General features: G+C 42.0%; 1 protein-coding gene across 1 annotated transcript in view; it reads left to right on the forward strand.

Moving 5' to 3' along the window:
- mnd1 (meiotic nuclear divisions 1 homolog (S. cerevisiae)) overlaps positions 1-14573 on the forward strand; it is a 65457-nt gene that overhangs the window by 32724 nt on the left and 18160 nt on the right. Inside the window, exons 4-5 of the mRNA XM_041187297.1 lie at positions 4268-4416; positions 11185-11259. Of these exons, the coding sequence (XP_041043231.1) occupies positions 4268-4416; positions 11185-11259 (224 nt within the window). The remainder of the gene's footprint in view (positions 1-4267; positions 4417-11184; positions 11260-14573) is intronic.

Genomic DNA, 14573 nt, shown 5'->3' on the forward strand with positions numbered 1-14573 from the left:
TTCAGTTCCTCCCTCTCACTAAACCCTGTGTTCCCCAACATTTCTGGTATGTTATTTGTGTCCTCCTTTATGAAGACAGAACCAAAGTATATGTTTAGTTGGTCAGCCATTTCTTTGTTCCCCATTATAAATTCCCCTGTTTCTGACTGTAAGGGACCTACGTTTGTCTTCAACAATCTTTTTCTCTTCACATACCTAGAGAAACTTTTACAGTCAGTTTTTATGTTCCCTTACTCTCGTACTCTATTTTCCCTTTCTTAATCAATGCCTTGGTCCTCCTTTGCTGAACTCTAAACTGCTCCCAATCCTCAGGTCTGTTGTTTTTTCTGGCCAATTTGAATGCTTTTTCTTTGGATCTAATACTATCTCTAATTTCCCTTGTAAGCCATGGCTTGGCCACCTTTCCTGTTTTACTTTTGCGCCAGACAGGAATAAACAATTGTTGCAGTTCACCCATGCGCTCTTTGAATGTTTGCCATTGTCTATCCACTGTCATCCCTTTAAGCAACGTTTCCCAATCCATCATAGCCAACTTGCGCCTCATACCATCGTAGTTTCCTTTATTAAGATTCAGGACCCAAGTCTCAGAATCAACTACATCACTCGTCATCTTGATGACGAATTCTATCACATGGTCACTCATCCCCAAGGGGCCTTGCACAACTAGATTGCCAATTATTTCTTTCTCATTACACAATACCCAGTCGAGGATAGCCTGTTCTCTCGTTGCTTCCTCAATGTATTGGTCCATAAAAACATCCCGTATACACTCCAGGAGTTTCTCCTCTATGGTATTGTTACTAATTTGATTTGCCCAATCTATATGCATATTAAAGTCGCCCAAAATTACAGATGTTCCTTTATTACATGTGTCTCTAATTTCCTGTTTAATGCCATTCCCAACATCACCACTACAGTTTGGGGGTCTATATACAATCCCCACTAACGTTTTTTGCCTCTTAGTGTTTCTCAGCTCTACCCATACAGATTCCACATCATCGGAGCTGATATCTTTCCTCACTAGTGAGTTAATTTCCTCTTTAACCAGCAATGCAACTCCACTGTCTTTTCCTTTTTGTCTGTCCTTCCTAAATACTGAATACCCCTGGATGTTCAGTTCCCATCCCTGGTCACCCTGCAGCCATGTCTCCATAATCCTGACTGTATAATACCTGTTAATATTTATCTGTGCAGTTAATTCATCCATTTTATTGCGAATGCTTCTCGCGTCAAGGCACAAAGCTTTAAGGTTTGTCTTTTTAACATTACTTGTCCCGTTCCCACTATTTTTCACTGAGGCCCTGTTTGATTTTTGCCCTTGATTTCTCTATCACTTTTCTTATTCCGCTTTCTGTCTTTTGTTCTTGTCTTTGATTCCCCGACCTCTGACACCTTGCATAGGTTCCCATCCCCCTGCCATTTTAGTTTAAACCCTCCCCAACCACTCTAGCAAATGTTCCCCCAAGGACATCAGTCCCGGTTCTGCCCAGTTTGTACTGGTCCCACCCCAGAACCGGTCCCAATGCCCCAGGAATCTGAAACCCTCCCCTTCACACCATCTCTTCAGTCACGTATTCATCTGATATATCCTGCTATTTCTACTCTGACTGGCACGTGGCACTGGTAGTAATCCTGAGATCACTACCTTTGAGGTCCTACTTTTCAACTTACTTCCTAACTCCTTATATTCTGCTTTTAGGACCTCATCCCTTTTTTTACCTATGTTGTTTGTACCAATGTGTACCACGACCACAGCCTTGATTTAAACATGGATTAAAGATCTGAATTCCAGAGGTGAGGTGAAAGTGACTGCCCTTGAAATCAAGGCAGCATTTGACTGAGTGTGGCATCAAGGAGCCCTAATAAAACTGGAGTCAATGGGAATTGGGAAAAACTCTCCACTGGTTGGAGTCATACCTAGCATAAAGGAAGATTGTTGTGGTTGTTGGAGGTCCATCATCTCAGCACCAGGACATCACTGCAGGAGTTGCCCAGGGTAATGTCCTAGGCCCAACCATCTTCATCAATGACATTCCTTCCATCATAAGGTCAGAAGTGTGGATGTTCGCTGATGATTGCACAATGTTTGGCACCATTCACGACTTCTCAGATACTGAAAGCAGTCCATGTCCAAATGCAGCAACACCTGGACAATACCCAAGCTTGGGCTGACATGTGGCAAGTAACATTGCTGCCATGTACATGCCAGACAATGACATCTCCAAGAAGTGAGAATCTAACCATTGCCCCATGACATTCAATGGCATTACCATCACTCAAATCCCCCACTTATCAACATCCCTAGAGTTACCACCGATCGGAAACTGCACTGGACCAGCAATGTAAATGTGGCTACAAGAGCAGGTTGGAGACTGGTAATTCTTCAGTGAATAACTCACCTTCCAAATCCCCAAAGCCTGCTCACCATTTAGAAGGCACAAGTCAGGAGTGTGATAGAATACTTTCCACTTAGCTGAATGAGTGCAACTCCAACAACACTCAAGAAGCTTGTCACCATTCAGGTCAAAGCAGCCTGCTTGATTGGCACCCTATCCACAAACACTCTGCCTCCAGCACCGACGTGCACTGGCAGCAATGTGTACCATCTACACGATGCATTGCAGGAACTCAGCAATTCTCCTTTGCCAGCACCTTCCAAACCCATGACCGCTACCACCTAGAAGGATGAGCAGCAGACATGGGAAGTCTACCACTTGGAAGTTCCCCTGCAAGCCACTCTCCTTCCTGCCACGAGTGCTGGGTCAAAATCCTGGAACTCTCTCCCTAACAGTACAGTGGGTGTACCTACACTACAGGGACTGCAGCAGTTCAAGAAGGCAGCTCACCACCTACTCGAGGGCAATTAGGGATGGGCAATAAATGCTGGCCTAGCCATTGACACCCACATCCCATGAATGAATAATAAAATAAAATTGACCTATCCTTTAACCTATTTTGTCAGTTCACTTTAGCTAGCTCTGCTTTTATGCCCTCATAATTGCCCTTATTTAAGTATAAAATACCAGTATTAGACCCACTCTTCTTCAAACTGAAAGTAAAATTCAATCATAATATGATGACTGCTACCTAGGGGCGCCTTCATTATGAGGTTATCAATTAATACTATCTCGTTGCATGATACTAGGTCTAGTATAGCCTGCTCTTGGTTGGCTGAAGAACGTAGTGTTCTAAGCAACTATCTCAAAAATATTCTATGAACTCCTCACCTTTGCCCATCTGATTTTTCCAGCCTCTATGTAGATTAAAATCCCCATGATTATCGCAAATTAATGTAAACATTATGTTATATTATGTAAACATTTAGCCCTCATTCAGCAACTCCAAATACAGATTATCAGGCCATTTATGTTATTGCTATTTTTTTAGGACCTTGCAGTATGGTGGCTGCTGTGTTTGCTGCGAAACAATAATGCAAAGTGCTTTGGGACTGCCTGAAGATGTGAAAGGTGCTAAGCACTCCCACTAGCTGGCTAGGCTTCTGCTCACATCTTCCATTAATATAATCATAAGAGAGCAAGCATTTCAATAGCTTCCTTCAAGTCATCAGGACATCACAGAATGTTTCACAGTACTTTTGAAATGTAGTTAATATTCTAATATAGAGAGGTATGACAACTAATTGGTGCACAGCAAGGTCTCGCAAACAGCACTGTGAAAAATTACTAATTAATCTAGTTGCTGGATAAATGTTGTCCAGGGCACATGAAGAACTTGTTTGCTTTTCTTCAAACAATAGCCCCCGGAGGTTGAATTGACAGACAGGGCTCATCCAAAAGACAGCACCTTTGAAAACATGTCAACCCAGATTGTGAGCTCCATTGGGGCTTGAAACCTTTATGTTTTGAGTCAGAGTCCAGTCTACTATCACTGAGCCAGGGCTGACACCATGCACAATAATTGGTTCTTCTGAGAGGAAAAGAATGTATGCTCTTTTAATGTTTCAGAGCACAGTTGTCCAGCAGCACAGGAAAGTTGCCTAACTTCAAAAGTTTAATAGCACTATAACACAAATTAATCATGATCTCAGTAACCCTAGCACAATGTTGAACCCGACCTCACCACAACAGCTATTAATGTCAATAAACTACTGTAAGTTTTTGTTTCTGACTAGCCAAAGTTTAGATAGGCTGGTGAAAATCTTGTCTCACAGCTAAAACCCTTCTGTCTTGCAATAACCATGATTAATTTTTAGTTGCTTTATTCAGAGGGGCAAGTGCAAGCTGTTAATTTTTTGTTATCATTTTAGCCTCCATGTCAGTGAAGGAAGTACTGCAGAGTCTAGTAGATGATGGAATGGTGGACACTGATCGAATTGGCACTTCTAATTACTTCTGGGCGTTCCCAAGTAAAGCTCTTCATATCAGGAAAAGGAAACTGGAGCAATTGGAGAGTCAGGTAAATGTTGTGGGGTTAGAAATGACCAAAGGTTTTGGGTTTAAAAGAATACTTGTCATCTGTATTGAATCTAAAATGAATGTTTAATTACAATGATTATTCAAAAGTGAATGAGCTTGCCTTTGTTAGCAAAGTTACATACAGCTGATCTTTCATTTGCTTGTCTTTTTAAATAGCTTGCCCATATGCCGTGACACCACTTTGTGAATACATAATATAGAAAACTTGCAGGTGTGAGAAAAGGATGTTCAGTTTCATCGAACTTGATTTTATCTCAAACTTTCGGATTGGTTTGACTTTTTTTAAAATTCCAATCCCTTAAAACTTGATAAAAGCAAAATACTGTGGATGCTGGAAGTCTAAAATAAAAACAGAAAATGCTGGAAAAACTCAGCAGGTCTGTCAGCATCTGTGGAGAGAGAAACAGAGTTAACATTTCTGTTAACTCTGTTTCTCTCTCCATAGATGCTGCCAGACCTGCCGAGTTTTTCCAGCATTTTCTGCTTTTATCCCATAAACCTTGATCCTTTTCGTTCTACTTTGAAACTTAATGTATTGGTCAAATTTGCAAATACTCAGTTCAGTGCAAATTGGTCAAATACATAACTGATACTAAACTAATGTGAGGCTCGTTAGCTAATGAGGATGTCAAAATTAGTTATATTAAACTTTTAATGGGGCAGTAGAGCACCAGATGAAATCCCACACAAAGCCTAAGTATCATACACCATCAGAAAAAAATGAGTAACGTATATAGTATAAATGGGGTCAAAAGAGCAAAAAACTGAAGTTAAAAGAGATCTGTGGTTCTTGGCCTTGCCACTTAATGGGCTGAATCTTCCTAAAGCAGGTGGCTTGGTGTTGGGTCAGAGATTAGAATTCAAAATATTTGAAAAGGGAATCCAGCCTGCCTCAAGCCCATCCACTTCACGTTTAAACAGTCAGGACAAGGGGCAGGCAACCAATCTTTTCCCAGCACGTGGGTTGGTCAATTAAATACCATACTGAGGCTGCCTGCTTTCATTTTAACAGTCATTTTACTTTTAACTTGTGTTGGCAGGGTTTCCCCGACCTCAGCAAACCCAGCAACTGAAAGGAGGTGAGAAGGGCTAAATCCATGAGGCGAGTACCTTTCCAGAACTACTCATGGACCAAGGGGAGCAGGAAGTTTTTCTCTAGACCCAGCAAGCTAGTGACCAGTGACCCCTCACCCCTCAATCTATCTGCTCCCTTCCGCTGCCCACACCAATGATTGTTAGACCCCTGTCCCCTCCAAGTGGGACACCCCCAGCTATGATCAGAACCTCACCTAGTCCTATCTGATCTGCTTGGCTGTGGCCTTGTGAAACACACTTCCTATCCAAAAGACCACCAGCCTGTCAGTCAGGTTCCCCATGAGGGGGATCCCAACAAGAAACTGTTAAAAGGAAACTTGCAGTTAAAACCTGCAGGACATTCAAGAAGCCTGTTCTTTTCCTGACCTCACAAGCACCATCCCCTGCCACCTACTACCTCTGGACTGAAATCCAGGCCAATATGTCTATTTACTATGGAAAAACAATCAAAACACCGCTGAACACTGGTAATATTGATCAGTAGAGTAAAAGTTGAAGTATGTCGTGTTGAACCGTGCAGTGCTCTGACCAAATTGAGCCTTGATTACTGAGTACGGTTTTAATCACGAGACACAAGGAAACTGTTCTAGCTATCCCTAGCTTCAGACAGTAGAGTTATGAGGGAAGCCCCAGGAAACTTAAGCTTTTTAACCTTGAAAGGAACTTGCTGTGAGGGAATCTACATGGATAGTAAACAGCATAGAGAAGGAAAATCTGAAAGACCACTGCAAGTGAAACTATGACAGTAGGGCAAGAGGTGCTGCTCCATATTAGTGAAAGGCAAATCTAGAAGTTCTCTGTCATGATGAACATGTTGATGAGCTACAGTCTTGTGTAATGGAGTGAAAAATATTGCAGTTATTCAGAAGTCCAGAATGTGTGATCTGAGAGAAATGCAAGGCTTTCTTGATGGCTGAGTTGAAATAAGATGACTGGTCTTCCTCAACCATATTGATCTCATGAATGTATTACTGAGCTGCCATTTTTCTACTCTGGCAATCTGTTCCACAGGCCAGCAATACTGACCGTCACATAAGTTTTCCTCCTCCTTTAAGGAGAATTAAGGAGTGTGTTTTCAGTATAAACTACTGTCCACCTTAACTTCTCTAAGGAAGCAATTATTTTCACTCTTAGAACCCTGCCCTATTCTAGTTCTTAGAGCCAGTTCAAAAGGTTGAGGCCATCCAGGAGCAATTTTGTGTATTACATGAAGCTGATACTTTGGATTAACCTGGGATATTGATCCAGTGGCACCAAATTCTGGAAAACCTCTAACCAGCGGGTCTTGAATAGCAGCATTAACTTAGAAGTTGGAACTTCAAGATGGACTTCAACTGTCCCATAAATTACAGCTCTTAAGGGGACCTGGAATTACAGATTTCAAAAGGGGAGGAATTGATGGATTAAACTTTTAAAATTAGACAGAGTTTAGAAACTTTACTTAGAAACCCTCCCTAGAGCCTTTCTTCTCCTTTAAGTTTAGCTTCTGGCTTCTATAAGTTACAAAGTATCCTGTAGTTCTCCATTCCCACAACCTGATTATTGATTTCTTTCATTATTTTAAGAACTTGGATTATGTTCTCTAATTAGATATTAATTACCACCTGATTACCATCTACTCCTCCCCCACCTCCCCCCACCTCAGCTAATGAATTAGTGCTCCTCCATGTTGAACACCAGTTGGAAGAAGCATTGAGGGTGGCAAGGGCAGAGAAGTACCCTGGTTGGGGGACTTCGATGTCCATCACCAAGAGTAGCTTGGAACAGCGCTGCTGAACTGGCTGAGTCCTAAAGGACTTAGCTGCCAGACGAGGTCTGTGGCAGTGATGAGGGAACTAACAAGAGAGGAAAAAACGTACTTGACATCATCATCACCAATCTACCTGTCACAGATGCATCTGTTCATGATAGTATTGTTAAGAGTGACTACCGCAGAGTCCTTGTGGAGACAAGGTCCCGTCTTCACATTGAGGATACCCTCCATCATGTTGTGGGGCGCTACAGCATGCTAAATGGGATGGATTTCGAACAGATCTAGCAACTCAAAACTGGAATGCACAAAGTGCTGTGGGCCATCAGCAGCAGAACTGTATTCAACCACAATCTGTAACTTCATGGCCTGACATATCTCCCAGTACCTGGTTAAATGAAGACTGCAGGAAGGTATGCCAGGAGCAGCAGTAAATGTACTTAAAAATGAGATGTCAACCTGGTGAAGCCACAACACAGGACTACTTGCCAGCCTTGTTGACGGCATTGTTGATGACATTTTCCATCACTTTGCTGATGTTTGAGAGTAGACTGATGGAACAGTAACTGGCCAGGTTAGATTTGAGCTACTTTTTGTGGAAAGGACATACATGGGCAATGGCTAGGGGCACAGCTAGTGCAGAAGCAGCATGCGATAAACAGAGCTAAATGAACCCACAACCAACAGAGCAGATCTAAGCTCTGCAGTCGTGCCACATCCAGTCATGAATGGTGGTGAACAATTGAACAACTCAGGAGGAGGAGGCTCCACAAATATTCCCAATCTCAATGAGCGGGAGCTTAGCACATCAGTGCAAAAGTCAAGGCTGAAGCATTTGCAACCATCTTCAGCTAAAAGTGCCAAGTGGATGATCTACCTACTTCAGAGGCCTCCAGCATCAAAGATGTCAGTCTTCAGCCAATTTGATTCACAACACATGATATTAAGAAACAGCTGAAAGCACTGGATACTGTAGAGGCTATAGGCCCTGACAATATTCTGGCAATAGCACTGAAGACTTGTGCTGCAGAACTACTGTGCCCCTAGCCATTGCCCATGTATGTCCTTTCCACAAAAGGCAGGACAAATCCAACCTGGCCAATTACTGTCCCATCAGTCTACTCTCAAACATCAACAAAGTGATGGAAAATGTCATCAATAATGCTATCAAGCAGCACCTACTCAGCAATAAAATGTTCACCGATGCTCAGATTGGGTTTGGCCTGACCCACTCGGCTCCTGACCTCATTACAGGCTTGGTCCAAACATGAACCAAAGAGCTTAAACACCAGCGGTGAGGTGAGAGTGACTGCCCTTGACAACAAGGCAGCATTTGACTGATTGTGGCATCAAGGATTCCTTGAAAAACTGAAGTTAGTGGGAATCAGGGAGATAACTCTCCATTGGTTGGAGTCATACCTAGCACAAAGAAAGATGGTTGTGGTATTTCGAAGTCAACCATCTCAGTCCTGGGACAACTCTACAGGAGTTCCTCAGGGTAGTGTCATAGGCCCTACCACCTTCAGCTGTTTCATCACTGACCTTCCCTCCATAAAGTCAGAAGTAGGGATGTTCGCTGATTGTGCAATTGCAGCACCATTCACGACTCCTGAGATACTGAAGCAGTCCGTGTCCATGTGCAGCAAGACCTCAACAATATTCATACTTGGGCTAATGTGTGGCAAGTTGCATTCATGCCACACAAGTGCCAGGCAATAGCTTTCTTCAACAAGAGAGAATCTAACCACCTCCCCATGACATTCAATGGCATTATCATCACTGAATTCCCCCACTATCAACATCCGGAGGGGGGTTTACCATTGGCTAGAAACTGAACTGGTCCGGCCAGAGAAATGCTGTGGTTATAAGAGGAGGCCAGAGGCTGGGAATTCTGTGGAGAGTAATTAATCTCCTGACTACCCAAAGCCTGCCCACCATCTACAAGGCACGTCAGGAGTGTGATGAAAAACTCTCCACTTGCCTGGATGAGTGCAGCTCCAAAAGCATTCAAGAAGCTTGACACTGTCCAGGACAAAGCAGCCTGCTTGATTGGCATCCTGTCCACCACCTTCAACATTCACTCCCTCCACCAGTGATGCACAGAATGGCAGAAATGTGTACCATTTATAAAATGCATTGCAGCAACTCACCAAAACTCCTTGGACAGCACCTTCCAAACCCAGGACCTCTACCACCTAGAAGGACAGATGCATGGGAACACCACCATCTCTAAGTCCCCCACCCCCCCAAGTCTCTCACCATTCTGACTTGGAAATATATCACCATTCCTTCACTTTCACTGGGTTAAAATCCTGAAACTCCCTAACAGCAGTGTGGGAGTTCCAACAAACATGGACAACTGCAATTCAAGAAGGCAGCTCAGCCACCACCTTCTCAAGGACAATTAGGGATGGGCAATAAATGCTGGCCTAACCAGTGATGCCCACATCCCATGAACGAATAAGTAAGTACATTATGAAGTTTCTTGGTGTACTCCATATTCTGCATGGTTGGTTAATTTTTCAGGCTCACCAGTCTGCAGTCATCTTCCAGGTTGTATTGAGTTGTTGGCTTCGACTGTTCCTCTGTTTTGTTTTGAATTTTGCAAAACATTTCAGATTTCTATTTTAAAGCGCTTCCCTTTGCACATGAATATCTATTTGGTTATTGAGGGCTTTTTTGTCACATTCTTTTGGAAGTAACTATAGGCATCAATCCCAAAATGGCATGCACTGGAAAACTTCCATTACTTGATACAGAACTAGTAAACTACAATGCATAGTCAAATGAATGCATGAATCAAAATGCTAAAGATAAGCACCAAGTGTCTGACACTGGGAACGTTCTGCCCTGCCAGTTCAGATGTCACTTCATGTCAATATTGTGGCCTGTTGATTTTGGGCAATATTCTTATCTGCTTGGGAATGAACTGGGTGTGTTTGAAACTTTCTTGTAACTTTTAACTTGAAGGATGCTGCAGCTTAGTGATAAAATTTCCCACCACTAGATGTCATATGGTGATGGATTGTAATCTGTGACTCCCAGTGGTGGCAAGCTGATGTCTTTCAAGAGTAGTAAAACCTGCTTTAAACAGTAGACAAAAATATTATTTTCCTACACTGTCATTTTGCTTTAAGATGGAATGAGGTTTCTTTAAAACTGCATTTTAAGCTGTCTTGCAGTTTGAATAAGATTCCCCTCTGCCTTTAGGACTCAGAAGTATTAGCATTTAGCAATGTGTTATGCGATTCCCGATAAATGTTGGAAGACTAATTTCTATGATTAACTAAATGCCATTACAATAATGATATTTGTTCTTTAAAGTGAATTTAATAAATGAAAATGTATTGATGCAGTATTCCTTCAGGTTGTGGTGTTCTTAGGTGCAGTGATAGAGTGCTTGGCTGAGAGGCAAGAAGTAGAAACCAATGGGTGTGGTTAACTTGCTTACCTCTTGGTGGGTAGAACAAGTGCACTATTGTAAAGGCCTGCTATCTTAGTGAAGTGATGTATGTGAAGTGATATATGTGAGTGGGGAACAGTTAAGATTATGTTTTTAAACCAGATATAATTCCTTCTCTTTTGCCACAAGGATGTACTTGGGGTAATGAACGGTTTTGACAGAGAAGTGATAATGCTCGATGTTAACAAGATACAGTGTTTGATGCACACACATAAGCTTGTGTGTCAGATTCGTTCAAGTTCTGTGTCCCTTAAGAATGGTCTCCTTTGGCACAGATTCCATTTTATCTGATCATGCCTCTGAAACTCAAGACGCTATATAAATGCAAGCTATTGTTTATACCCATAAAGTTTGTGAATCTTAAATTCCACATTTATGGATAAACTCATACTTCTTTCTAAGTTTGCTTTCTGAATTTTATTTCCCCTTTTCCTTTGCAGCTCGTTGAAGGAACCCAAAAAAAAGAGAGTTTACAGCGAAGTATTGAGAAAGCCAAAGTGGGGCGCCAGAATACAGTAAGAATTTTTTTGTTGAAACTTGGGTCTACCTAGGCAAAATGACAATGTTGGTAAAATATGCTTTTTTTCCTAATTGGGTTTACTTGATCAATATAAAAACTGCTTTAATATTTATTTTAGAATTTATAGCTTGGCATTATTATGACTAGTTTAAAATGCCTATTTTTTTAGGAATTGAGTATCTTGTTAATGTCTTAATGTCACTGCACGTAGGTATTCTTCAAAGCAACTTGACTAACTAATATCACAGCTGAAATTGTTATCAGTGCTGACCAATACGTCAGAGGAAGGCAGTCATTTCTGTATTAGAGATGCTTAGCTTTGTTTCACGGGTTCTATCAGGAAAACGGTCAGGTGATTTCTGTGCCACTGCACCTCTCGATGGGCAGTGTTGTGTAAATGGAAAGGTTCCTTTTGTACTATCTTTCTTTGTCCCTAATTCAGAGGTTGAAGAAAAGTAGGGTGGAATTAGGGCCTCGTATAATATTTGTTCAGTAAATAGCAACTTTGTCTGTCCCAAAATTCAAGAGACTGAAAGTCTATTCATAATCCGCACAGCTGTTCTTGGCTTTGTTTTCAGGTATGAACATTTTACACTTCTCTGGAAGATTTTGGAAATACCTATTTCATGTATAAACTTTGCACCAAAGACGTTGGTCAAACTAAGAGTAATCCATGAGAGTTTAAAGATTCTTTATTGTTTTGTGCTTGATTACATAAGTCAAGTCAGAACACCCGACCTATAAACCTGCAGGTTTTTCGTTTTGCTTCTGATTTTATTAATAAAGTTGTTTTATAGTTGTAGCTGAAGTATACAGTCTCTAATTGTTTATATGTTGGAATAGTCCATGGTCACAGTTCCCAGCGTTCGTATCAACACTAAATGGGGTTACTGTTTGCCTAGGCACATTGCCTCCCAAATTACTTCACGTATATAATCGATCACTTGTGTTTTCATAAGAAGTGTGCCCCACCTGGTGAAATGGCCCTTTGGCTGGATGCAAGTAATGCTTTCTAGAGAGCCCCTTAATTGTAACAATCGGCACAGGATAGTTATTTACTCTTAGCCCCATACCATTTCGAATTGTGAGTAAAGTTTTGCTGGAATAAGAATATGGCTAGATTTCCACTGTTTTGTGCTTGTTATCTATTAAATTTTGTTCTTTTAAATTTTGATTGGATAATTGCTGTCCTGCATATTGGACTGATTGCAAACTTAATCACGGGAATATTCTAGTTGTCACAGTGCGCTGGTAATTAAAACTAGCACTGAAGTGTTGAATGGAGGAACCATACTACTTTGCCTTCAGCAACCAACTGAAATCATATATAAATTTGTTTTTTGCAGGCCTGCACTGAATTATGTTTCTTGGGGAAAGTTAAAATGCTATAAAATCCACCCTGTTATAGGTAGGTTGTAAAGATTATCTATACTTAAATTTGCCTCTGGGAGTTCCCTATACAGGGCGGCATGGTGGCACAGTGGTTAGCGCTGCTGCCTCACAGCTCCAGGGACCTGGCTTTGATTCTGACCTTGAGTGTCTGTCTGTGTGGAGTTTGCACGTTCTCCCCTTGTCCGTGTGGGTTTCCACTGGGTTCTCCAGTTTTCTCCCACCATCCAAAGACATGCGTTAAGTGGATTGGCTATGGTTAAATTGCCCCTTAGTGTGTGTCTGTGTGTGTGTGTGTGTGTGTGTGTGTGTGTGTGTGTGCATATGAGTGTGTGTCCTGTGATGGACTGGTGTCCCGTCCTGGGTGTACCCCGCCTAGCACCCATTGCCTGTTGGGGTAGGCTCTGTGACCCCGAATTTGAGAAGTGGTTCTGGAAAAGTGAGTGGGAGTTTCCTATACAAACCTTACGATGTATGTGTATGAGGTTTTAGTAATATATGTTGCCCTATGGCTTACATAAGGGTTTTCATATTTGTGTTTTATCTTGAGGATTTTATTGCATATCTTTCAGATTATTGCAGACTTGTATTCTTGTTCTTGAGTTCCCTGCCCAAAGGCAGGTCCGGCCCACAGCACGCAATCTCCATCACAGGTGGAGCAAGGAAGGTGGGTCCCAAATTCACCCAGCCGGAACGGGGATCAAACTCCATGCTGTTGACACCAATCTGATTGACACCGACTGTCCAGCCAACTGCGCCAACTAGCCCCACCCACCCAAAGAGTCTGAGTTGCTGTGGCTATTTTTGTGTTATAGCCTGGAGCTGTGGAGAGTGATGGTAGAGGTTCCATTTTCTTTCCATCACATGGCTGATCAGGAATCTCTGCCGCTCTTATCGCCTACAATTGGCGTATGTTGAAAGGATTTGCAAGTTGACACTCAAGCTGTTTGGCCGCATGACACATGCATCTTCCTTGGCTATCAAGTCCTGGAGTGGGACTTGAACCCAGAGCTCCTGACTCAGACAGAGACAGAGACAGAGACAGAGACGCTACCCTTAGAAAACCCCAGTAAGGAAACTCTTCCTTCTTTATGCATAGGAGCAGTTCAAGGTGATTGATTTCAAGTGCTTGGTTTGATATGGGAAACTTACTGTGCAATGAACCACGGGTACAAACCCACATTGTACCACTCCATTAGGTAGCGTATTATTATTCTGTGATTCTCAAAAGTTTTTTGGTTAACAGACCCCTTTTCAAATGAATTCATAATCATGATCCCCTCCCACCATCTAAAATATAATACTCATAATATGAAGTACTACATGTAAAGAGTGTATAAATAATGCTTTTAAGAAAGCCAGATATCAATGAGATGGGTGTGCCTGCTTGTCACTGCAGAGCTTGTTTGTCTTTTATGTGATGTTTGACAGTGCCGCTTGTATATCATTCAAAAGCAAACATTTTTTTTAATATGAAAAGTGAATGGATTTACAGAATGTTGCCCCCCAAAGCACCTTAAAAAATCCCTTGCAATAGAATTTGGTTCACTCAGTCTGGTAAAACAGTAGCCCTGCAGAGCATTTGGAAACAAACTGAAGGGTAGATTGAGACTTGTTTGCCAGCTTTCTATGCCTCATGGAGTGGCAGTACAACAATGAAGCAGACTGCAGACTCTTGTCACATTTACCATTTCACTTCACGTGGGGCTTTTAACCAAAACTGTGCATCTTAAGCAATGGCAGTCACTTCTAAGTGGCTAATTGGCATAAAGATGTGATCCAAGCCCTGCGCATGGTGCCCTGGGCAGTTACCTTATCTGTAAGGCTGCCCCTGCTCAGTAAGTACTTCACATTTCACAGACCTGGAAAGTCTATGGATCCCCAGGGGTTCATAGAACCCCAGTTTGATGCTCTGATTTG

The sequence above is a fragment of the Carcharodon carcharias genome, chromosome 1 (assembly GCF_017639515.1).
Source record: "Carcharodon carcharias isolate sCarCar2 chromosome 1, sCarCar2.pri, whole genome shotgun sequence".
Taxonomy (NCBI): Eukaryota; Metazoa; Chordata; class Chondrichthyes; order Lamniformes; family Lamnidae; genus Carcharodon; species Carcharodon carcharias.